The following is a 27,125-nucleotide window of genomic DNA, read 5'->3' on the forward strand; positions in this document are numbered from 1 at the left end:
GTCTATTCAACTTATAGGAGCACTGAGCGCATCACAGGGTTATGATGATATTACAGGTGGGTGAAGTGTGTTAGTTGTGAAAATGATGAGTCTGCACTGGCTCGTAGCTGTTGCCAATCACCGCTAAATGGTCCCATTCTATAAAATGACTCACATATTTGTGGATAAAGTAACTAAGCGATTAGTGAAAATAGTACCCAGCATGCCAACGGTCCCATGGATTGTGAAGATTATTCCGAATGGGTGGATGTATTCTTAATCAGAACAACACACTTTAGACTTGCCAGGCACTGAATGTGGAGGACTTCTTAGGGCTTGTGCTTGTTTTGTTTGCCCTTTAATTGTTGTACTGTGGAGTTAAGGAGCTGCACTGAGCAGGTGTCTCCCCAAGCAATGCCTGCGGATAATGGTATTAGCAATAGGAAAGAATCTACCAGAATCATTACAGTCTACTTCTAGTGCAACACAGCAAAATAATGTCGGGATACAAACATAATTTATCCTGGGTCTGATTGAAGCATGTACACTTACACAGTACAACTGGTGCACCAATGAAGCTTCATGTGACCAGGGCGTCTTTGTTCACTACAATGTCTGGGGATTTTCATCAGCATCCCCCAGTATTGAAGTGAATATGGTGGACATTTCTTCCACTTTGTTCCATAGATACATCAGAACCCTTGCCTATTCCTTTTTAAAGCTTGGAACTGACAATGAAACAAAACTTAAGGTTTCAGTCTGAAGCATGCTAGTAAGTCTCTTTAAACAAAATGGGGCTTACTCCTGGGTCAGGCCATGGAATTTTGCAACAATTTCAAAAATGACATGGATGGTGCAAATGGCACTCTCTGTAACCAGGATGAGTATCAGAGAGCATTTAGTACTCCTAACAGATCTGCCACAAAGAAAGCTAAAGATGCCACAAAAGAAGGCATAGTTGGCCACACCGAGGCAACACCACCATGAATGTTGTTTGGCAAAAAGAGAAAAGAAATTAGAACAGAGACATAAAATAATCCAAACAATTGCTTTAGAACTGCCCAGCACTGCTGGGATCACACTGAAGGAGACGGACAATGGATGGATCACTCTTGGCTCCCCGGATAAACTCTTCCAGAGAAAGTTTCCCTAAAAAATAAATAGGTTGGTTTTAGCATTTGAAAGCAAAGAAGCATATACACTGAACACAGACTTTTAACTGCTGATTGCTCCAGATGTTTTTAGCCCTGCTTGTATTAAGAAAGAGCATGTACACTATCTAGCATGAGCATTTCACAAACTTCTGTTTTTCATTTGCACAAAAACTTCTCATTAACTTTATGCAGTTTCCTCTACATTGTCCCTCTCAATATAACATTTCTGATTATACAGTCTTCTAATTATCTAAAAGTTTTGAATATTCTTTATTTGTTAAAAAAAGAATTTAAAGTCGGAATATAACCATCTTTAAGATACCATGACATTTAATGACAGTGTTCCACATCCCATTCAGTTAAAAGATTTTAATTTCAGAGCTTAGTGCCATTAAAGCATTCAGAATGAATTGAGGTACTATCAGTATGCAGTTCACAAATAAGCCCGCCCCCCCCTATTCAGTGATGTTTGCAGGGTAGAGCTGATAGCTTGCAACCCAGAGATTGCACTTCCCACCTTACCTGCCCCCCCTGCAGTATCTTTAAATGGGGGAGATGAACCAGTCTCTTCTGATCCATTTTTTCTAGATATCCTGATTATTGTAGTGAGTGGGGAATAACAAGCTAAAAGACTTGAGTGGTGGATGGAACGGGGTAAACCTCCAGCATGTAACATGTCTGCTCTAGAATGGCTGGCAGACCCATTTCTAAATGCGAGGATCTCTCCATTACCAAGCAAATAATGAATACTATCATTAGTACTGGAAAAGAGTATCACCATATTAGTCTGGCATTTTCTCATCCGTGGGTGCTAAATTTCTGTGTGTGGGCAGGGGGTCTTAGGACAGCACACAGAAATATTTTTCTTACAGAAGAACCACTCACAAAAGATCATCCACACACAGTACGGATGTGTTGCTCTGGACTAGGGATGTGTGCTTCGGGTTTCATAAACCCGAATCAACCCCGATTCAGGTTGATCTGTTATTCCTGAATCGGCCCCAGCAGAGCTGTCCCAATTCGGGAAACCTGAAGCAGAGCAACCCAAAGCGATTCGGGTTGATTCGGGTTGCTCTGTGAAGCCTTTTTCCCTTGCTGCAGAAAGAGGGAAAAAGCTTCAAAGAGCTCTCTTCCCCTGGCTTTCAGTTGATGGGAGGGGGAAGAGGGGAGTGACAGAGGCAGGAGAGGAAGGGGGAGAGGGGGTGATCAGGGAAGGGAGATTGGCTGAGAGAAAGAGCTAGTTGCTGCAGCAGCAAGCAGCTCTTCCCTTCCCAATTGGGGGATTCTCTGGGAAGACAGTATTTTTTACAAAAAAAAAACATTTCAAGGTGGGACTGTGATTTGAATGTGCTATTAATGCTGTTCCCAGAAATCCAAGAAATGAAATTTTAAAAAATTATTTTTGGTTTGAGATTCTCTGGTGTGATGTTAGAATTTGTTTCAAGGTGGGGGACTGTATGTTGTGATTTGATGTGCTATTAATGTTGTTCCCAGAAATCCAAGAAATGAAATTAAAAAAAATATATATTTTTGGTGTGTTTTTGGTTCTGTTTTTGAAGTGCTTTTGATTCTCTGGTGTGATGGTGGGGGTTGATTTAATCTAGGACTGTACATTGTGATTTAACTGTGATGTGATGTTTTCAATTTATTGCTGTTACCAAGAAATAATTTTTTTAAATTGATTTGTGTGTGTGTGTGTGAATCTCTGTTGCAATGGTTGGCCCCATAGGGAAGCATGGAGAGTGGCTGGCCAGCCAGCTCTGGGGGTGCTGGGGAATTTTGAGGAGTTTGTCTTTGGTTTTGTTGGGCTGTTGGGAGTTTATTGAGGGGTTTCTGCCTGTGACCATGGATACCACATTCCTTGTGTTTCTATTGTGGGAGTCTGGATTTTTCCACAATAGAAAGTGCCGGGGGGGGTGGTCAACCTTCTTTGGGGGACCATTACATGGCCCCTCAAAGTCCAATCTCCTTGATGCTTGGGTGATCTCCAGAGGGCAGGTAGGAGTAGGTCCCCTGCAAGTTTGGTGCATTTTGCTTGCAAAATGCCACCACCAGCCTCCTAGAACAGCCCATTAATTTGCAACACATGGTTCAGTTTGGTTTGGGTTGAATTTAATGGATGATTCTCTGGAGTGAAGTTGATCCCCTTTCATCAGTTTGGCTGCACTGAGGGCAGTTATTCATTAGTTCACTTCTAGTTGCTCAATCTCTTGCTTCATATGGTTTTCCTGGGTATTTTTAATCAAATTTTTCTTATTGTGATTCTCTGGTGTGAAGTTAGTCCTCATAGGGAATAATGCGGCTGGGGGGACCTTCTTTGGGGGGCCATAACATGTCCCCCCCGAAGTCCAATCTCCCTGAAACTTGGGTGGCCATGGGAGGAGAGTTGGGAGAGTGTCCCCTGCATGTTTGGTGCATTTTGCTTGCAAAATGCCACCCCCAGCCTCCTAAGGAACCTTCCCCTCGATTTTCCCATAGGAAACAATGGAGATAAGCAGCGGCGGCGGGGGGGGGACCTCTTTGGGGTGCCATAATATGGCTCCCCCGAAGTCCAATCTCCCTGAAACTTGGGTGGCAGTGAGGGTTGGGAGAGGGTTTCCTGCCAATTTGGTGTTATTAGAGAAAAAAATTACTCCCACAGCCCCACAGCAGCGTTTCCCATTGGAAACAATGGCAGAATCTTCCCTAATAATCCCAAATCAGCTTAAATACCTGAACCAGAAGCAGCTTGCTGCCTTGAGGTTTGGGTTTACTGGAATTTTTTTCCTGCTCTAGGTAAACCAGAGTAGCCAAAAAAGTTCCCAGGGAATAGTATAAAGACCCACAATCAAAAAACATAAATTTCAATTCATGTACTAAGGAATAGTTCAATACAAAAGTGTTTATATCTACTTGTGCACTTCTAAATATGAAAATTAACCAATAACCAATCAAGTACAACAACAATAAGTTTAACATCTGACTGTAAAGCTAGTTAAAGTGACAAAGTCCCAGTCTCTAGTACTGCCACATGAACATAACAATGAAGTCTTGGGAGTTGAAAACAACGCCAAATTCACAAACAATCGTCTTCTGAAGGTGGTTTCTTTGATTAGCAGAGAAGGTAGTTGTGCTTTTGTATTGAACTATTCCTTAGTACATGAATTGAAATTTATGTTTTTTGATTGTGGGTCTTTATACTATTCCCTGGGAACTTTTTTGGCTACTCTGGTTCATTTTCCCTGGGGAACACCTCTCTGTTTTGCACTGGGTAAACCAGAAGCAGGAAACCCGAATCTTTTGGGGTTGCACACTCTTACTCTGGCCATAAAATTTAGTCTAATGGAGAAACAATATTTCATCCAAGCAAGGGCCTACAAGAACTCCACAATACTTTCTGGTAAAGGATATACCAGGATATCATATGGGCTCATATTTTAAATTTAATGTATATTTCTGAATGTGAATTGCGACAGTACTGACTTTGGAAATTAACAGTGCAATACTAAACAGTTACTCCAGCCTAAGCCCATTGAAATCAATGGGCTTAGCCTGGAGTAACTTTGCTTAGGATTGCACTGTAAACGCTTGCTTGAATTAGCCTCCCAAATGCTCATCATTCTCCAATACTTTTGACAACACCTGCCTCATTTCTACTGGATTTGGGAGCAGAGAAAAGATTTGGAAGAGCCAGGAAGGAAGCTGGTCTCTGTTCCCCTTCCTTCCCATGGAGCACTATCATGCCTTTGCAGCCCCAATCCATGGATTTGGCTTAAATCCAACTGCAATGCAAATGGCCTGAGAGGTCGGACTGCAAGTTTGCAAAGCTAATAATAAAGCACTGCTTGTCCTGATATGTTATCTCACCTTAATATAAACACCATTTCAGAGATCCTTAGAGGCAGGTTGCTATTTACATATTGTGACATCCTTCTATTTACTCAGTCTGACTAGCTTTTTACAGAGTTTGCAAAGCCAGAGCAGCCAGAAGGAAGCAAGTTTAAAAGAACACATCCAAAGATTATTTACCATCCCGATTAGTATCCATCTGACGGAAAATTTTCTCTGTTCTTTTCTCTGGTGTTGATTCATCTTCTGGCATCTTCATAACTGAAGAAACCATCTTGTAGATTGCCTATGAGGTGGAACATAAGAAAATGCTTATAACTGTCTTGATTCCAGAGCCCCATAAGCTCTCTGGACCACCTTGAAGTGACCATTAGCAGGCAAGCTGGCACTAAATTCAAGTTTAACTGTGACAATCCAGCTTCTTTCACTACACATAGGCAGACAGGGTTTTCCTAGGACTTGGACAAGAAACCAAGTTAGTTCAGTTTGGGTGACTTTTCAGCCATGCTGCATACTTCTTCCCTGTATTTTTTAAAAAACTCTGGTTGTTTTATTTTGTTTTGTATACTGTGCATCCACTCACACATTCACAAACAAATGACTACTTGATTAATTAAGAATTCAGCTCTCCTCAGTACAATATTTGTCTTACCTTGAATCAGAACTTATTACTTAACATGCTGTGATAGTTGGTAAAACTATGAGATTATGAACTTGTTATACAGAAGTCAAATTTATCAAAGATACTTCATCCAAAATGTAAAGAAAGCCAGTGTGATGTAGTGTTTAAAGTCCTGGACTAGAATCTGGAAAACTAAGATTCAAATCCCCCACTCGGCGACCTTGCACCAATCTCTCGCTCTCTCTCCCAGCCTAACCTGCATCACGGGGTCATTGTGGGGATAACATAGAAGAGGATAATATTGTAAGCAACTTTCAGTCCCACTGTGGGGAAGGGGATATACATTAAGTAAACAAAATTTAAAAAATAAACAAAGATTTGTGTTCCGCACACAAAAGGTAATCACCTGGTGCTAATCACCTGGTGGCTTTTTGTCCTGCAGCTCTCTCGGTATCACAGACAGCTGCTGTGGGATGGTGGGGGTAGATTCTCTGCTTCTGAGAATTTTGAGGGAAGTGCACTCACGTCATTATTTCCATGATGGTGATGGCCTTTGATTATAAGCAATTCCATTATATGTATTATTTCTTCTTATTTACTTGAATGCATCTGACCTAATTGTAAGGCTATACTCCTGCCTCCCTCCACAAGGAATACCTCAGATCTTAAACATTCTTTTAAACTTCCCTCAAAAGTCTCCATTGATTTTGCTGGAGCAGGACTCTCCAACCTCACTTTGAAATGCTGCTGTAGTTGAAACGTGAGGGCAGATGAGGGCAATGCAAAACCTCAATCATTTTTTTACTTCCCTGGAAGGTCCTCTGTTGTTTGCTTGAGCAGAAACATCCATATCATAATTTACTTTATTACTGGCTTATTAAAAGCATTTGTATCCCATCTTTCTCTATATGAACAGACTCAAGACAAAATTTAGTGACAGCTTTAATGACCACAAACTTTGTGAAAAAAGTCACTCCATTAACTACCCCTACGGTTCACCACCACCACATCCTCTCTCCTCCAGCTTTCCTAATTAAACATTGCTGTTTAGAAGATGCAATACAACAAGTGAGTACACAGGTTGGTCCTGGGGTCCTGTGTAATAGTCCTTTGCAGTAGTCACAAGTGAGTTGTGTGTTCTCCTGCTCACATCTCCTAAATTCCCATTTGTTATGCCTGGTCAAATTGTGACTGTGGGGCACATGGAGAAGGGGTTTCACTCTTCCCTCCTGAATCTTCTCCCTACCTACCTGTCGGGGTCCAGGGGACACCGTTTTGTCCACTGGGGAAACCCACATGTCTACACATCCAGAGGAGTTAGCCGTGTTAGTCTGTAGTTGCAAAATAGTAAAGAGTCCAGTAGCACCTTTAAGACTAACCAACTTTATTGTACCATAAGCTTTTGAGAACCACAGCTCTCTTTGTCAGATGCGTCTGACGAAGAGAGCTGTGGTTCTCGAAAGCTTATGATACAATAAAGTTGGTTAGTCTTAAAGGGGCTACTGGACTCTTTCCTATTTTGCATCTACAGACATGCAATCAAACATCATCAAAGAGAAGCCTGTAACTAGAGACTCTGCTTGTTTTGTTCTGTTTTCAATACACAGACAATTCAGCTTGCCCAGATTTCCAGATATGTTATTTCTGTTAACAAGCTCAACTCTGCTTTCAGCTCTCCTAACCTTTAAACAGAGCATGTAGTTCTGTATCCAGAAAGGCATTTGCTGGTTTAATGAAATATTTATGTTTGCTTAATGTAATCAAGTCTCTCTCTCTCTGTCTCCCCCTCTCCCCCCTTCCTGCTGTTGACATTATGGCAACACATTTTACTCAGCCATCCACTAGTTACAGAAAATAGTGTGGGATGAACAAATCAAATGCCAGCATTAATTGCTGACAGTCAGGCACAAAAACGCATTAGTGATATACTGCAATGAAAAACCACCCATTATTTATTGCAGAGAATATACCTAAAAATAATAAAATTATAACAATGCAGTAATGGGAAGAAGGTTCAGGCCATATCCTGCTGGGCAGGAAGAGATGCTCCCCTCTGGTCCTCTTCTAAGCTCCTGGCACTACTGTGGGAAATTCAGACAGAATATACTTCCACCCAGAAACACTGTGGCTATGACACAGGCTGTCAAAAGTAATGAAATTCAGTATTAAGCTTATACCTCCCTCTTCAACATGATAACAAAACGGAGTAGCTGACTAACTGTGACAGCTGACCCAAAGAGCACCTCTTTATTAGAAAAAACGGGATTCTCAGAATGCTTGTTAGAAGCATCTGGAGCTACAAATGAAATCAGAGGTCTCGAGTGAGGCTTCTGCGAGGGCCACTGGTGTCTTCTCAGGACTTTCACACCATGTCCATGCTGGTTTTTCCTTTCTGGCTTTCAGGTAGGCTCGTTCAGCTTCCTCCAAGCCTTGTAAGTCACATGGAATGCAGGCAGAAGCCAAACCGCTGAATTGCACAGCCAGTAGAAGAGCAGTAGAAAGAACAGCAAAACCCTCCCCACATTGAACTGTATTCCTTTCCCAGCACTGCCTCACACATTTCCAGTTCTTAAAAAAAGAAATGAAATGTAATAATCACAAGGCACTTGGTGCAGTTGTACTGCTTAAGCCAGTGTGGCAAAGTGGTTGGAAACTCATATTATGACAAAGGGGTTTATCGGTGCAACCCTAAACCTTCTGAGACTGTTGCTGTCACTGAAGCCATTCCACTGAAGTCAATGGACTTAGAAGGGTATAAATCTGTTTGTCATTTTACTAAATAAATATCAGGAACTGCCAGAATTCTCAGTCATATGTTAACTTTGTATAAACAGGGTGGTGGAGGAAAGTGCCATCAAGTCACAAAAAATGTGTGCTGACACCTCCCCACCCCAGGATTTTCAAGGAAAGAGACTAACAGAGGTGGTTTGCCATTGCCTGCCTCTGCATAGTTACCCCGGACTCCCATACAAGGCTGACCCTGCCTAGCTTCTGAGAGCTAATGAGGTCAGGCTAGCCAGGGCCATCCAGGTCAGGGCATAAACAGGGAAAAGTTTGGGTCTTTTGTTTAAATATATGGGGGAGTATTCAGAGATCACCCATTTGCAGTCTGAAAGCAAAAGCCATTTAGCCATTCTGATTGATTTTTACATGTGTAAGGGAGGAACAGGTTTAAGGTTCAGGGACCCAGACATACGCAGGAACACAACATTGTGTTAATAGGTCCTCCAAACACTTTGAAATACTTTTCAGACTCAGAGTTCAATAGTATAACTAAGGCCTTAGGGTTGTTTCATATGGTAGTTTGTTTCATGTGATTAAACCTTGTTGGAAAAGCATGTTTGTTTTCCACCACAGATATACATATCAGAGAATCACAGTACTATTGGCTTCCCATTAACAAAAACCCTCACGCCACCTTAGACCTGTTATAAAATATGTGCTGTTTCTGATGGAGAGGTGAACCTCCAGGTTGAGGAGGAGAGTAATCTTTAAAGATGCCATTTATGGGCATATCCATATGGCACAAACCTCATAAACAAAAAGTTAATCCAAATGGCTTGCATAGATTCCCCCACTGGCCTAAACAGCCAACAGGGAGATTTGGAGGTTGTGTGTAATATGGACAACTCCAGGCAAAGAATAGTGGGTGCAGAAACTCCCTGCCTTGCTTATTTCTCCATACAACTGTTTCCTGTACTAGCTATTTTGTTGTGCAACAAAAAAACAGGTTGTACATGAATCGCTATCATTTGGTGACATTTAAGATTTCAGATTTTTCTGTAAACCTGGAGCTTTTTTTCAGGTTTGTAGAAATATCTGACTTGCCTGTTCATGTCTGCAATCTCTGAATTTAAGTATCCTCAGATTTGGCTATGTTGAGAATTAGATTTCGCAATTATTTCACAGCTCCTATGTGGACATACCACCACCAGGGTATGACACCATCAGGTACCATTAATAGTGCACATTTTTTTAACCTGTTGCCCAGGACAAGTTGAACTTCCTTGGTAGGGAAGCAGATAGAGATCTGTCCTCAGGTCACAGAGATAAGAATCCCAACTAGCAGAGCCTCACCATTCATCAGCTTGATGTGGTAAATCACAACCAGGAAGCCCTCAGCATGAGATAAGACACAGCCCTTATTTGCATTAACTTCAGAGATGAAGCGCACCAAAGACCGAAGCAAGCTGACATGTTTTCCTTTCCATTCCAACCAGTAGTTAAACGTTAGATGGATTCTAACGTAATATATTTTTCTATTCAAGAGAATATATGGGAGGCCAAGAATGCTGGATGATTTATGACTCACTCATTGTTAATAAAACTAGTAGCAAATCAATTTGTACTCAGGAGACAGAGAGAAGCTCTTTGAAGTGATATATACCTGGACAATTTCCAACATTTCTGCCTTGCTGATGTATCCGTTTCCGTCCAGGTCATACATGCTGAATGCCCACTTTAGCTTTTGCTCCAGTTTCCCTCGGGACGTTACACTCAAGGCTATGATAAATTCTCTGAAGTCTATCGTTCCATCACCGTTAGCATCAAAAGTACGGAACACGTGTTCAGCAAATTTAGAAGCGTCCCCATAAGGAAAAAAGTTCCCATAGATTTTCTTAAACTCCTCCATGGACAAATGTCCACTTGGACAGTCTCTCAGGAAACCTTTGTACCATTCCTGGATCTCATGTTCAGTAAAGTCTGTGCTTTCTAGCAAATCTTGCATGACTTCAGGGCGTAGCTTGCTATTCTGTTTTCCCATCTTGGTGTCAGGATCTTATCTAAAGAAGGGAGGAAAAAACCAAGTTTATTTCTTATATGCAAAACTAGAGGCTTATGGTGAACACTATAAACTTTAGAGTAATCTTATAAAGGATGATTTTGTTGTAAGTAGTCCGTGTTTTCATAATATTAACTCTATGCGGTCAATGTGGAATACAGTTTCAAACTACGATCCTAAAGAATGCCATCTATGCAAATACCTGGTTTCCCCTTCTGGCTGTAGTCTTTACACCAATTCAAATCCCACTCTTGAGAGGACCCAACTTTCAAGAGCAGCTTTTGCAGGGCACATGTTAGCAAGGGAGCCCTCCATTCACAAACATTAATCCATCCACAGGTCCTAGGCTATCTACTGGCTTTATGATCCTTCAGCAGCCAGTAAAATAACAGAAATTACTCCAAAATCATATTAGATACTGATCGGTGATATCAATCTTTCTAGTGGATATTACCTGATTATATATGAGTATATAGGCCTATAACCAGCCACGTGTTCCAAATACAGAAGGTATTTAAATTTTTGGAAGGAGGAGGTAGCAATTTCTGCTGTTTCCCCCTCCTGTTGCAGATTCCCAGTTTGCCCTCTATGTTGTACACGAGGACTCACTGATCTCCCCGCCAACAGCTGTCTCTACTGGGGGGAGGACTGTCATCTCCTCCTCATCCATGTATGTCAGTGCCCTTAAATCTTGAGAACTGTGTGGTTGGATACAGGGTGTAATTAGAATGGAACAGTATAGAGAGAAAGTTAGAGAAACTTTAACTGTACACTTAGGAGGTCATGAGAAAACCTTTTTAAAAAATTAAACTAGTTCTTTATAAGTAAAAAATTAGAACATGGCATTAAAATAGAATCTTAAGGTTTAAACATAAACTTATTTTTCATAACCTTTAATATCTTTAGTGACCAAGTATCAAAACCAATTAGTAGTTATAAATTGGTTTTGCCAAGATTCTTTGAAAATATCTTTTCAAGAAAAAAAAATCCACCGAAGAACAGCATTTATAACTTTAGAAAGTCTTTCCTCCTTAAATTAACCATCAGACAATATATCTGAATCCAGCTTTTATGTCCAATTTTTCAATTAAATTACCACTGTTAATCTTATTGGAAGAAAATTGCTCTATTCCATATTGTGCTCCAGGTCTAGCAAAGATTAGTGCCTTTTGGCCATGAAACAACACTTCAGAAGCTGGAAGCTCCATTTGTTAGGAAAGTTTAATGAGGCTTTCTAGAAGGTCTGAAGGTGCCCCTTCACAGAAGAATCCCCACTTTCATGACTCCTTCAGATGATAGTTATTTCTCAGGTCTGCCGTTTCCTATGGAAGGCCATTTTGATGAAAAGAAATGAATGCAAATAGGCAAACTCCTTCAACAAATGAAAACCACCACAACATGAACTGAGAGTGCGCTCTCTATTGTTACGCCCTCTCCATTTCCCTGAGCTGTGAGAAGTTCCAAGGGTAACACTTCCGGGTTTCGTTTCCTTGGGATGAGAGAGCACAGAGGAAGACTTACGGTGTCTTCATTTGTAAATAAAGCAAACGGTACAAAGAAGTGCAGCATGGGTAGGGTTGCCATATTAAAGCGTCCCGCACTGGGTAACAAACTTCCCATAATATAGTCATAGTTCGCTATTCATGCAAATCAGACGTGTTGTATTAGCTACCAGTTGTTTTGCGTCCCCATCACAAAAAAGTTGGGAAAGGATCATAGCAAACATCTCTTTAGCTGATCCTTTGGCTCAAATCGGGGTTTGCGCAGGCTCTCTTCATGGACCCCCACATGATAGTAGTTGTACTACTGGTATCTGTTGGCTGAGAAAATACATAATGACAAAAAGCTACTACAAATTCAGTAATGCTTTTAAATGAATTCTTATTTTACTGATTACACCATATACGTATATTTGAAAAACAGTAATGTATATACGTGAGACATATTTATTCTGTCTACAGAAGGTATGCTTGCTTATTTACTGTAACGAGGCACTTAATGAAATGGATGGTGCGGCTTTCACAGAGTGGAAGGCTAGTTGAAGCAATGAAAGTTTCTACCTTAGATCTGGTTCTACATCCAGTTTGTTTTGGTATTTAGATTTCAATGCACCAAGTGCAGAAAATCCACTTTCACAATGAGCTCTCAGCCCTTGACAGAACAGTGAGTGTGGATGTTTATTTATTTTGATTTTTAACCCTGCCTTTTAGTGGCAAGCTGGATCACAAAGGAGCTCACAAATACCAGAAGCTAACACAAATAATGATTAAAGTGCAATACAATATGTTCTTTGTTGTGCTGGATCCAAGCATGATCAAGGGAGGCTTGCCTGTCCCCCACTCCCACCTACGGCATTGGCAGTAGCACCTGGGTTGGAAGGCAGGGGGCCTCATCGCTGGAACATACTGCCTGGTCTCTGCCTGGGCACATATGTTGAGCCAAAGGCCTTTTCCACAGCTTATAATAGGGTTATTAAACTGCCTTCATCAAACTGCAATTTTAGAAATGGGTAATAATGGGTGGGGGGTTGCTCTTTGTAAAGGTGGGATGACCTCTCCTGCCCCCCACTTACCAGGCTGCTCTGGGGTGGCTGAGAGGGAGACACCTCTCAGAAAAGAGAGGAGAAAAGAAATTGGGTAAGTACCAGCTCCCAATCTCCCGCCGGGAGACTCCAGGGACCTGAGGATCCCCTGTCGAGGGACTCCAGGTCCCTGGCAACCCTAGTGGGAACCCCTTGCAATAACTCCACCTTGGACCTCCGGTTGGAAACTATTGCTCTAGACTCTTAAGATAGTCATCCAGGGTAAGCTGAACCCCACCAAATGTACAAAGCAAACACCCTCTAAGACCTCAGCCTTACCAACTAGGATCAGCCTTGTATTGTCAGGATTCAGTTTCAATTTATTCACCTTTAGCCCCTAGAACACAGTGGCCAGGAACTAACTCAGAACAGCTACACAAGTGTCAGGTGGTCTAGACAAAGAAATATAGAACAGGGGGTTCAACACAGCATAATGCTGACCTCCCCCCTACAAAAATATGGATGGTCTCTCCCAACAGCTGATGTAAAGATTAAACAGCACGGGAGATGAAACTGAACCCTGCGGAACCCCATAGGACATGTCCCTCACTGATGAACATGTAGAACAAACTTCATAGTAAGCAGATCTACAACAATAGGAAATCCATGGTGTGTGTGTGTGGTATGCTGTGCTGGACACCCTGTTTGGGAACTATCATCAAGTTGTACATGTGACACTGACAACAAAACCACTGGATTGTCCCCAAACACTCAATGGATTTTCGCTTTAATTGGTTTTAGTTTGTGTGCTTAAAATTCTCTCTATTCTTCCTTGGACTTCCTTCCTTGCATTCAAACTCCCATAGTAATCTAACGCTATTACCTTCATAGCATATTCTGGCAACCTGAACATTTGCTCAAACACTACTCTAGTTCTTATTTACAACTCAATTAGCCATAAATCAAACACTCTCGATTCCAGCCTGGTTGTTATACAGACAGCAGCCACAAAAGACTCAACTTTCAGAAAAGCAGCAAAGAAGTAAGGAGACAAGATGAGGTAACTAATTTCTGAGTATCATCAATCTAGTCAGAGTGAGAGCTCAGATAACCTACAACACAAGCTAAGAAGCGAAACAATGGACACATGACCCCAACCGCCAGAGGAAGCATGAAGTTAGCGCTAATTGTTGGTACTCTGTTAATAGGACAGCTTAATCCAAGAAGCCCAGATTACATAGGCTGGGAGCCAAACTGCCCGGCTGCATCAGACAGTGTTCCATCTAATGCAGCATGCAGTTTCACAAAGCAGCCAGCCAGCTAGACTTGGAGGGCCCATAAATAAGGCACAGAGCTGCCTTCCCCAGTGTTATCTCCTCCCTCTGCCTACGGAGATGGAGTTTCCCTTTACTCACCGTGGCTGTTAGCCATTAATGGCCCTGTCCTCCATGACTCCACTCCCTTTTTTAAAGCCATCCAAGATAGTGGCCATCACTACATCTCCTGGCAGGGAATTCTACAAGTTACACTCCCATGCAGAGCTGAGCTGTATCTGTCTAAGCTTGTTGAGTTCAACGGACTTAGAACACACAAAAAGCTGCCCTATTCTAAATCAGACCAGTGGTCCATTGAGGTCAGTATTATCTACGTAGATTGGCATCGGCTCTCAGGTAGAAATATTCCATGTCACTTCCTGCCTGGTCCTTTAAACCAGAGATGCCAAGGATTGAACCCGGGACCTTTTACATGCACAGGAGAGGCTCTTCCACTGAGCCACAACTTTTTGGGGGGTTGCCCCAATGAATTACTCATTGAGTGAGGAAGTGCTTCCTTTTGTCCATCATCTTGTCCATTATTTTCATTCTGCCTTTGTAAAACCCTTTCTAGAATAACTGCCAAACGCCCTATGAAATACATATTTTTGTTGTGGCATTCCCTCCTTTCTACTTAATTGCTTTCCGTTGCTTCACGATGCTCAACAGGCCTTTCATGTTCAGATGAAGCAGTCAGCTTCAATCTTTCTTTCCTGTGTCTCCTGATGCCTTTCAACGTAGAGGTTGATCATTAATGCAAACCCAGCTCAACAGGGTGCAACCAATATGCCATGTCATCTCGTACACTGGGCAGATGTATGAGCTCTTGTTTTCCTAGGTAGAAAACTGTAACCAACAACTAACACTTTGAACCGATACAAAAAAATGCATGTTAAATAATTCACAAGTTCCCAGAGTCAATTTCAAGCTCTCCAGTTTCTCTCCTTTTCAGTTCCTCCCTGTTCATAATCTCAGGATATCATTATATTTTCCAGCTGCTCCTTCGGAAGTCACTGAACTAAAGTGTAGCTAACAAACTGCAAATGAAGTTCACTTCTTCGACACAGAGCCTCAGACTTTTCAAAGTGCTTTACGTCTATCTCTGTTAGAATCAACTTCCCAGCCGAATGTTTTCTGTTTCAGTTGATTGACAGTGACATTCTACGCAGAATTACACCCTTCTAAGTCCATTGACCTCAATGGGTTTGGAAGTGTACAACTCATTAGGATTGTCTTTTAGACTGTTATGGAAATGGTCTTTTGAACAACAACAAAAGCAACATTCCATAATGTTCTGGAAGCCTTTCATTCAAATGTTCTATTTTTAATTTGCCTGTATGTTGTTAATTGCACTCGTGATGCTCATATATCCCACCCTGACAAGAGACATTTGGCATTGCAAAAGCATTTGTTTTGAATGAAAAATAAGCATACTGAAAACAGCAAGGTATTTGCAAACACCAGAGGAAATCACAATAACATTTGGGATCCCCCATGGCAGTGCAACTACGTAAGAAATATAAACCCTCCGATTGGAAACATTTGCTTCTGAGCATCTGCCTGTGGGGATGCTAGACCTTCCTCGTCATTGTTATGGTTTCAGGCAGTGCATCAGCACAGCGCGGGGCGGGGGGGGGATACCAATAACCATTTACTGAGCAGCGCATACAACTACTTGGTAAGCCTCTCTTCTGTATCATCTTGCCACAGGATGAAAAAAAAATCTTACTATTGTTCAGTTTCTCCATATTTCTGATCAAGCGTAGTCAAATTTTGTATCTTATTATGTTATAAAGGGTCATTGGTATGTGCCCAGAGTTTCTTACCCAAAGCATTCAGCTGACAGCACAGCACATATCAAGACCAGGAGGCAAAATCACTAATATGACTATAAACACCATCAAAACATTTCTTTCTTCTCCCTCTCTCCCTTCCAACTTCTCCCTCTCTCCCTTCCAATTGAGACCCCACATAGTTTTGTCCACAAAATGCAAAGAGAAAAATGTTTCTTAAAACAGTGAAGAAATGGTAGTAAGTAAAACTGTAACACTGCAGAGGTATGAAGGCAGGGAAAATGTAGGTAGCGGCATTCCCAAGACTTTCAGGCCCCCAGGCAGGGACGATGTTGCTTTTCCTACATATATCATACAGAGCAGCTATGAAATCGTACTTTATCTGCTAACTACTGACTTGTGTTGTATAACCTAAAAATGAACCTTTTCCTCCCACCACATCCTCACATCTTTGTCCTAGAAGAAGGAGGACAATCCAAACAGGAGCAGCTGCATGTGGGGAATGTTTTACAAGCTTGGCGATGTTTATGGATTTCCACATCAAAAGAAGAAGGCTCTGTCCCTTTAGATTTACTCTGGCATAGAAATGCTACAGCTGCTCCGTGCAGTCTCCCACTTCTTGTCATTCCTTTGTGCTCTCCCAATGGGAGGTTAGGGAGAGGAAGTGGCAAAGTGTGTGATATTAGCATCAGCCTTACAAAGGCAAAGTGTGTGATATTAGCATCAGGCTAACATCAGGCATAGCAGCAACGGGGGTCCCCAGAAATGTCTGTTCTTTCAGATGCTGTTGATAGCAAGCATTTTGTCTTGGTTAGATATGATAGTTGAGGGTCTGTACTACAATACAAGAACACCCCCAATATCAGGAGTACAATTGGCATGCTCCAGGCAGCACTGTCAATTCTATTCATCTCAATGTGAGAGAAGCAAGCACTTGACCTGAAATCAACAGGATCTCCTTGATACTCTCTTTCTCCAGCCAGCATTTTGCCCATCTTTTGGGGAGGAAGAGCACAGTCCAATTGTGTAATCACACTGTCTTGACAAGAAAGTGTGCTCCTTCTAAATTCTCACCCACATGGGCACTGTTTCCCTTCTACAGCGCCTTGCTGCTACCATTTTCCCCACTGGGCCACCAAAGGATTTTTTTGAGGGCTTTAAAGAATTGTAAATTGAATAGTACAAACAATGATCAATTCTGGAAATAAGTTCTCCTAACGCCCATGGTTGGTGTTGTGGTGGAGAGGGGGGATTAAGACAAAAAGGCAGCTGAGGGAGGAAAGTGTGTGGAAAACTTTCATGTGGAAGCGACAGCCACCGGACTCATCTGGGGGCTGGTTTGCAGCCAACGGGCAGGGAGGAGGGTCGAAGCACAGCGGCCGCCATGTCTGTGGCTCACCTAGCATCCTCCTGGGCAAGCTCGCGGCCAATCAGTTTGAAATCCCCGGGCACCCTATCAGAAGCCGCCGGGGATGTTTTTCTGGGGGTGCGGGGCTTGGTGCTGGACCTCAGAGAGGCAGTTCTCCCTCTGGTCTGGCAGCTTGGTATTTTTTTAGCAGCTGCCCCACTCCCCTCTCACTCTGTTCTTGGGCAGCGAAGACCCACCCTCCTCTTCCGTTATTATGTGCTTGCCGTTTTCCTCTGTCTCAACTTCGTTAGGCGGTTAGTCATTGGATCGGATCTCTTTTGGGGGGAGCCAGGGCCTGCGTGCCCAGGCTCCCCTTTAAGGGGATTCCCATAAGGAATCTTGGGAGTGAGTAATGGAGGTGCATGCCCAGCTCAGGGTCTGCCAGGGCAATCATTCAGGGGTGTAAACCCAGATGATCTCCCTTTAATGTCACTCCCTGGTCCCCCTTCAGCTGGGGTCTGAGGGGGTGAGGGGTCATCAACTGGCAGGCGGGTCAGTCGATGCTTGAGATCCGATCCATATGATTCGCCAATGCTCCTTTTCATGCTGTATTTTAATAAAATTATGGCCTTATTTTCACTTCAGTTAAGTGTGTGGGTCTGGTTTGTTTGCCTTGCGTCTGCCCTCTTCCCCGCTCTCAGCACAGGCTGCAAGCTCCATTGCCAAAGCAAATGCCACTGTCTTTGCAGGTGGAGTGAATGCAAAACAGAGAACCTTCACCATGTCAGTGCAGCCCTACTCTCTCTGTCCCAGAGTGTTTCACAGATGCAGGCCTTGGGGAGACTTTTTATTTTATTTTCTAATCAATTAAAAAATAAAATCAATTACTTTATTTTCATCCATTTTTTTTTGCTGGGTTCAGGGCAAACTCAGGAGACTGAACATCCAGCCTTTCTAAGCAATGAAGAGGAAATTTATTTCTGAAATTCCCAGACTGCTGCAAACTGAACAGTAGGAAGGAAGGTAGAACACACACACAGGGAGGGCCGCATAAACACCTCCAAGTGTTGTGGAACGACCATCCCGAACACTCTGTGATTGGAGGCACCCCGGAGACGAGGACAACACTGATCACTGCTGGTGTCCAGAAGACACCAAAGACAACAACAGGCTTTCATGCCTATCTATTTTCAGGATTTCTAAGCAAATCTAATTGGGATTCTGGAACATGTGGAGTTATAATTTTCTTATCAAAACAAAGCCAACCAAGAGAGAAATCCCAACAGATTGCTATTATTAATGCTCAAAGCATAGCCTGATATCCCCAACAAACAGTTCAGGCAGATTTCATGAAAATCTGCTCGTCCCTCAAACATATGGGGATAATGACTTGGTGTGATCCTTCAGACATGACTTAGGCGCTCTGATTTCTTCGTAAAACATGAGAAAGCAGAAAAACAATTACACTAGTGGAACAATGCCCCATTTAACAAATTACAGATCAGTCAAGTCACTTTCAGTGAAAATGTATATACCTTTTATATCAGAGTCAGCCACGGCACCATTTAAAAACTGTACTTTGGTGTGTGGTGCTGAAAATTGTCTTTTAGAGATCCCTAATTCCCTTTACAGAGCTGGACTTTGCAGAATTCCTTAGGGAGAGCAAATGCCTATTAAAACCATCTACTCTGCCATGTAAACGAGCGAACTTCATCATGTTGTCTCTCAGTATATGTTGTGGCTGGAGCACAGTGCAAAATACCAAGGGCTGGATCCAGCCAGTTTTTTCACTCCCCTTACTCAGTTCCCTTACTACAGCCCCCATCACATAAGCCTTTTGTCCATGCAAGTCCCATAAAACTCAGCATAGCCTTTTTGATGGTCAAAGGAAATCTCCTTTTCACTAGTGAAAAAGCTGGTTGCGTCCAACCGTCTGTCTTCCCCTAGCAGCGCACTTTGAAGGCTTTCCTTTCTTGCCTTTGAAAGACAATGCTGGGAATCAATGGAACAACCCCCTTTATTTGTAACGTCTTCTACACTTGAAGGATCCCTTCTTTCCAGAAATTTTAAAGCTTGCTGGGCTTTCTCCAGTTCCTTCCCACAGATATTCCTGACCTCAGCATAAAAGTAAAAACAAGTACTGCTCTTTACATTTCTGGGGAAGCTAGGACAGCTGTTTTATTGGCTGGTCTTCTTGGTTTTGATTTTCGATGCCACTAAATCCTACTTTAGTGGCTTTATGATTTCTCCTCCGGCAAAGCAGCACAAAGTTTGGGCTTACTGGAATCCACTATTAGGTCTGGGAAATATCAGTATCACTGTAGACTGTCATATCGATCCACAGGAGTTAGCCATGTTAGTCTGTAGTAGCAAAAATAGAAAAGAGTCCAGTAGCACCTTTAAGACTAACCAACTTTACTGTAGCATAAGCTTTTGAGAACCACAGTTCTCTTCATCAGATGCAAGAGAACTGTGATTCTCAAAAGCTTATGCTACAGTAAAGTTGGTTAGTCTTAAAGGTGCTACTGGACTCTTTTCTACAGTAGACTGTGATGCCCTTCTGTGTGGACACAATGCGAGGATATGAAAGGAACAAACTGATATAAGGGCACTCTAAGCACATCCCATGGGATAAGGTCATCATTTCACATCACTGAAGCCCTTGTGAGCTATCAGGAGCCAATATAAAGTCATTGGATAACCAGTAAGAAAATCCTAGACTGCCAGGGGCTTTTCCAGAGTGAAGCCGTGTGTGTTCCTGCACTCTGCCCAGTATCATTTGTGCTCAGAGCCTTAAGTCATTTTTATATACAGGAATGGAAGGGAATGTTCTCCCAGGGCCAATTTGATAGAAATGCCTTCACCAGGAACAAGTAGAATTTCTGTCACAGAGAAGTCCTTTGTAGGCTATAACACAGTGCTGTCTACATTGTGATGGGAGATAGATGAAGAATGGCCCCGCTTTCTAACCCCTGAAAACTTATTGTGGAGAGGTACTGTGTGTGAACCTCTCTGGTTAAAAGAGCTAATGAGTGTTAACAAGAAAGTACAGTGCCTTTCAGACATTACAGTAGGAGCTGGTAAGCGGCTTTGTTGTGGAATCACAGAATACTGCTACTGCTGCAACATTCAAGGCGTTGCCACAATGAGGACAAGAAAGATGCATGTTTCCTTACCATGTAATTGTCATGTAGCTGAGATTGGGGTGACCCAATTGATTAGCACTGCTCAGTTGTTAGCAGACTTTTAAAATTGCAGCAACCCTGTAGCATCAGCCCACTGAAAGGTGGCTCCCACGCCACTGCTGTAATATTGAAAGGATCCATGTGATCATGCATAAGTACAAATATTTTTTTGCCTCGCGGACAGCTGCATTTTAGATGTCGGGAAATCAGTTATTTAAAAATATAGATGCTATTCCTACAGCCTGGTCATTATGAAGAACAAAGAGACTGCCAAACTCTAGCACTGTATACTATGGGAACCACACAACTTTTGTACCTTCATCTGTTTCACCAAAGTGCAGCCAGGCATGAGTGTTAAGAGCACAGCAGGGGAGCTAGAAAACTGCTTTCCTCATTCCAGCTGGCAGTGACTTTAGGCCATGCCATTCTTTCAAAAGAAGGCTGTGTATCAAGGCTGCAGTGACAGGTGCTTTTAAAAAGTTATTTCTTCTGGCTGCTCTTATGGGAAAAACTTGGGAATCTAAAAAGGTTTAGAAAAAAGAGTCTCAAAGCAATGATCTAATGATACTTGTAATGGTTCAGCATCCAATACTGGGACTGGATTTCTTAACATACTAGCTCTACTACAAATAAGAGATCCTACCCCACACACACACTATGAAAATTATAGCCAACTCTTTGCTACCTGTCAAATCTTCGTTTTTCATTTTTTAAAAATAATTTTTATTAATTATTAACATACAAGTTTGATAATACAATGATCAAAACTATTTGCATATAAGTTTTGCATAATAGGAACCAAAAGATCTCGTTTTGGTAATTCCTGCTTTTACTTTTTGATATTTGTAGATCTGACACTGTACTTGAGGGTTTATTGTAGAGAATTTTATGAGTTAAAGAGTGTTTGGTAAGTTGGATTTGAAACCAGTAGGTCTTTTTCAGTAATGTATTCAATAAAGGGCATCAATTTTTCTAGGGAATTTGTTGATTTAGGATATATAGCTGATTGTTGGAGACCATCCATTATTTTTTCAATAATAAAATAATCCCAGATCTTGGACTACGGTTGGTCTATTAAAGGTGCTGCTTATGCATTCCACCTTGAGGCTATTGAGGTTTTGGCAGCCACCAGGAAGTTGAATATTAATTTTTCATTTTGATGCCTGGCATTGTACCTGCAAGTGTTACTTTCAAGGGGGCAAGTACACATCAAATCCAAGCAGAATCCAATGAAATATGTACCTGACCATCTATCCAAAAGCTTCACAGGTGACATCAGTGCTGAATGAATCCTTCAGCATGTTAGCCCAGGTTTTTATAATATGGAGGGCCTAAATGACAAAACAGCACAATCCTCAGCAGTCTTGTACCATTATAAGGCCATTGAAGTCAATTGGCTTAGAAGGGTGTTGAGGACTGCACAGTAGCAAACCAAAATAGAGCCTTCATGTTCAAAGGCAGTATACTGCCAATTTTAAGATGCTGCAGACCAATAGGACAAAATGGCTGTTACTATTCTCAAAGCTTCTCTGAGGTGATCTGGTTAGTCATTGTTGGGAGACAGGCTGTGAGAGTTGCTGACCCCTTACTCAGATGCAGAAAGGTCATTTTTATGTTCTTAAGAGCTCATAATCCAAGTCCTTCCCTCATTTTTTGCCAGGAAGAAGAGAGAGTTTAACATGGGTCAAATCCATCTAGTTCTTGGAGCCAACAGATAGCACTGGGAATCTGCAGTATTTAAAACCCCCAAGGTTCACAAACTGTAGCATGGCGACTGAAGAGATTGCCATTTACAATAGAAATAGTCACAGTATCCAGTGGCGTGAAATTCTAGACTGCTGTCATAATCTTTGACATCTGAGTTCAAGCTGTGCTCAGTCACTTGAAGGAATGATTTCCTGTGCCTACGCTGTAGTTTTAAATGGATTTAGTACACATTACTTCTTCCAAAGGAATCCTGGAGAAAAACAGGTTTTTACTTACCATAACTGTTGTTCATCTAGGTCTTCCGTGCAGGCACACATGGGACTGCGCACGCGCAGGCCTGCCGATCCGGACATTTCCAAGCTCAAAAAATTCACCACCAGGGGGCGCTCTCGCCTCCCACCGCGCAAGCGCGGCAATTTCCCGCCGAAAAACGGCTCCCAAGAGGCAGAGCGTCCCCCCACATACCCTCAGTTCCTTTCTCGCCGCTGTCTACAAGGAAAAAATACCAAAAGACTCAGCGGGGAAGGAGGGAGGGCATGTGTGCCTGCACGGAAGACCTAGATGAACAACAGTTATGGTAAGTAAAAACCTGTTTTTCATCTACGGTCTTCCAGTGCAGTCCCACATGGGAAGATTACAAAGCTTAACGCCAGGGAGGTGGCATTACCTAAGAAAAAACACAATTAGACACTGTATTCATGTCCTTTATTAATCTATTCAGTTATTTATTTATTTATTTTTAATGAAATTCACAAAAACATGGATTGCAACACTGCAGTTCCCACTAAAGATTCCTTCCTATCCAGGATATCCAAAGCGTAGTGCTTTATAAATGTGTCAGCCGAGGCCCACGTTGCTGCCCTGCAAATATCATGGAGAGGGACCCCCCTCAGCAGGGCCGCAGAAGACGCCTGCGCCCTAGTAGAGTGAGCACGTACACCCAGAGGGCAAGGTTGATTTGCTGCAGCATAGCAGGTCCAAATTGTTTGAACCACCCAACGAGAAATGGTGCAAGATGACGCTTTCTTACCCTTATTGGGCCCTGCGTAACACACAAATAAATTAGAGTCACGCCTAAATGGTTTCACCCTGTCCAGATAAAACAGGAGTGCCCTGCGAACATCCAAGGAATGCAACGCCCTATCAGCTTCCGTAGATTGGTCAGGGAAAAACACCGGTAAAGTAATATCTTGGGAAAGATGAAACCTTGATACCACCTTTGGCAAAAACTCCACCTTCGTCCTCAAAACAACCTTCTCTTTATGGACCTTTAGGTAAGGGGGTTCATGAGACAAAGCTGCCAATTCCCCCACCCTCCTGGCCGAGGTGATAGCCACCAGAAAAACGACCTTCTGAGACAAAAGTCGAAGAGGACAAGTGGCCAAGGGCTCAAACGGTTTTCCCATCAATCGAGACAACACCAGAGGCAATGACCACTGGGGAACGATAGCTGTCACTGGGGGGAAGAGGTTATTCAGACCCTTCAGGAACATCTTCGCAATCGGATGAGAAAAAACCGATCTCTGATCAATGGGAGGATGAAAGGCTGAGATAGCCGCCAAATAGACTTTTACGGAGCTATTAGCCAAACCCCTCTGTTTGACCTCCCACAAAAAATCTAATATTTCCGGCAACGAAGCCTGAAATGGATGCGATCCCTTTTGTTGACACCACAAAGAAAACTTTCCCACTTAAACACATATGACTGTCTGGTGGAAAAACGCCTAGCGTTCTCTAAAACATTAGTTACATCAACCGAAAAAAAGGGCCTTGTGTGATCAGCCAAGCTGTGAGCTTGAGCCTCTCGATATCGTGATGTAACACTCCCCTCCAAATCAGCAGGTCCGGCACCGCCGGTAACTGAATCCACTGTGCCTGGAGCCTCCAGAGGGCGTGAAACCACGGTTGGCGTGGCCAAAAAGGGGCTATCAGTATGACCGATGCTCCGTCTCTCTGAATCTTGCTGACGACTCTGGTCAACAGCGGAAACGGGGGGAATGCATACATCAGGGGACCCGACCACCCAAGTTGAAATGCGTCCCCACGAGACCCTAGGCCTACTCCTCCCCTGGAACAATACTTTTGGACTTTGCAATTCTCTTCCGAGGCGAAGAGATCCACTTCCGGGAACCCCCATCGGGAGAAAACAGCGAGCAGATATTTGTCCTGCAGGGACCACTCGTGATTGTCCCTGTCCAATCTGCTCAGATGATCCGCCATAGAATTCTCGGCCCCTGGTATGTGCATTGCCTGGAGCCACACCGAATGTTCTATGGCCCAAGTCCACAACTTCTTTGCCTCTGCACACAGGGACATGGACGCCGTGCCCCCCTGTTTGTTCACGTAAAACATTGCTGTCGTATTGTCCGTCAAGATCTGGACGGACTTGTTCTGTACCGTATCTGAAAAGGAAATCAAAGCGAGTAAGATCGCTCTCAACTCAAGCAGATTAATATGCTCAATACGTTCTAGTTCAGACCATACCCCATGGGCATACAATCCCTCACAATGAGCACCCCACCCCAATAGTGAGGCATCCGTTGTAATAGTGATTTGAGGTTGTTTATAACCAAACTCAACACCCTTCATAAGATTGGCGTCAGATAACCACCAATCCAGCGACCGCAGAACCTGTCTGGGGACGGAAAATTTCCTGTCCTGGGAATCCCGTTCAGGGGAGTAAACAGAATTGAACCACGTCTGTAGGTCTCTCATAAAAAGCCTGGCAAGGGGGACCACAGCCGTCGTGGACGCCATGCATCCCAACAAACCCTGAAGGAACCGTGCCGGCTGGTAACGGCATCTCCTCAATTTACGAACAAGGGTCTTAATCTTTGATGCCCTCTCCTCAGGCAGGAAACCCATGTTCCTAACACCATCTAGTACCACTCCTATAAAAAGGAGGGACCTTACCGGGGTCAATTTAGATTTCTTCTGGTTGACAACAAGACCCAACTGAAGACATACAGATAAGGTGAGAGCGATCTGCCTATCGACCTCCTCAGGGGAGTGTCCCACCAATAACCAATCGTCTAAATACGGGAAAATGCAACATCCCTGGAGTCTCAAATGGGCCACCACAACTGCCATGCATTTTGTAAATACCCTCGGTGCGGTAGCCAAACCGAAGGGCAAGACCCTGTATTGAAAAACCTTGGTACCACACGTAAACCGGAGGTACCTCTTGTGATCGGAAAAAATTGAAATGTGAAAATAAGCGTCCTTGAGGTCAAGGACGGCAAACCATGAATACGAGGGTAACAGTGTTAAGACCGTCTGTAATGTTACCATCTTAAACTTCCTAGTTCGAACCAGCTTATTTAGTTTTCTGAGATCTAGGATAGGCCGGAGACCTCCATCCTTTTTCTCAACCATAAAAAGGGGAGAATAAAACCCCAACCAGGATGATGTGCCAGGGACTTCCTCAATAGCCCCTTTAATCAACAATGCAGAAATCTCAGATAACACCTCTTGTGAAGGTGGTTGAGAAATAAACACAGGGAGACTCAAGGAAGGTAAATCCAAAAATTCAACTTTATAACCTTTTTCAACTATTGATAAAACCCAACTGTCCGAACAAATAGAACACCATGCAGCCTTGTAAGTGCTCAGCCTGGTCCCGAAAATGGGGTCAGGGCTCTGTAACTGTCAGAATTGTTTATTTGCTTGAGGTAGGTCTTTAGCCTGTCGCTGTTGTGAACTGGCTCTACCCCTCTGATTTTGCCGGCGCCGGTAAAAGGAAGGCTGAGGACTTTGATAATTTCTGCGGGATTGGTACGCATACCCGAAGTATGGTTGGTATCTTTGCTGCCGATTTCGTTGAAAAGGCCTATAATATGGACGAGAGGCCTGCTGAGGATTCTGGTGGAGCACACCGTAAGAACGTGCAGTCAGGCGGTCCGTCCTCTTCTTTGAAAGGAACTCATCCGTTTTTTCAGAAAACAGTAACGTTCCTTCAAAGGGGAGATCTTCTACTCTATTCCTAGTCTCAGGAGGCAGCGCCGTGGTCCTCAACCAGGCGTGACGACGCAAAACTACTGCCGAGAGGAGTGACCTGGCCGAGGTGTCCGCCATGCTTCTGCTTGCATTGATCTGGTGGCGAGACAGCTGTACCGCCTCCTCCTGTATTACCCGCAGGAAGATTCTCTGATCTTCTGGGAGCTTTGGTACGAAGGCAGCTACTTTTTTCCAAAGCAACAATTGGTATGCGGCCATCATCGCTGCATAGTTTGCTATCTTGATCCCAAAGGCAGCCGAAGTATAGAATTTTCTGCCTAAAGCATCAATCTTTCGGCTGTCCTTATCGACTGGTGTGGAAACAGAACCTTGTCTAGGTCTAGTTTGCATCTCTTCAGTAACTAGAGATGATGGAGGTGGATGTGTCGATAGAAAAGGATGAGCGTCATCTCTAAGACGATAGAGATTTTCAACCTTACGATTAGTGGCGGGCGTAGAGGCCGGTTTAGAGTGAAGGCCCTTCCACAAATCCACAAATCCATCAATCAAAGGAAAAGCCACTGTCGGAGTGGATCCTGAGTAGATGTGCTGTAAAATTTTGTCCGTAAATTTGGACTCGGTTGCAGAAACTTCAAGGTCCAGAGCTTTGGCCATGCGCTGTAACAGGTCATTATACGCCCTGAAATCATCCGTAGGAGAAGCCTCATCAGTGGGGCCAATTTCTCTGTCAGGCGAATCAGAGATTGGTGAATCACTATAATGCCGACGAGACCTATGGAAGTCGGTATCAGAAGGGAGAGGTGTTCTGCGATAGTCCCCATAAGACCTCCACGAAGGCGACCTGGGGCTCTCCTGATAAGGTCGGTCCGAGATTGGGGAGGCTCTCTCACTGTAATACGATCCAGCCGGATCATCGCTGAGGCGATCGTCCCGCG

At 43.2% G+C, this 27,125-nt stretch overlaps 1 protein-coding gene across 2 annotated transcripts in view; it reads right to left on the reverse strand.

Annotated features, from left to right (window-relative positions):
- Positions 1-477: 477 nt before the first annotated feature.
- NCALD (neurocalcin delta) overlaps positions 478-27,125 on the reverse strand; it is a 73,258-nt gene continuing 46,610 nt past the window's right edge. For both annotated transcript variants that reach the window (XM_054985233.1, XM_054985234.1), the window contains exons 2-4: positions 9,971-10,367; positions 5,142-5,247; positions 478-1,128 (exon numbers count right to left, since the gene is read on the reverse strand). In XM_054985233.1, coding sequence (XP_054841208.1) covers positions 1,031-1,128; positions 5,142-5,247; positions 9,971-10,348 — 582 coding nt within the window. In that variant the 5' untranslated portion in view covers positions 10,349-10,367 and the 3' untranslated portion in view covers positions 478-1,030. The remainder of the gene's footprint in view (positions 1,129-5,141; positions 5,248-9,970; positions 10,368-27,125) is intronic.

The sequence above is a fragment of the Eublepharis macularius genome, chromosome 7 (genome assembly GCF_028583425.1).
Source record: "Eublepharis macularius isolate TG4126 chromosome 7, MPM_Emac_v1.0, whole genome shotgun sequence".
Lineage (NCBI taxonomy): Eukaryota > Metazoa > Chordata > Lepidosauria > Squamata > Eublepharidae > Eublepharis > Eublepharis macularius.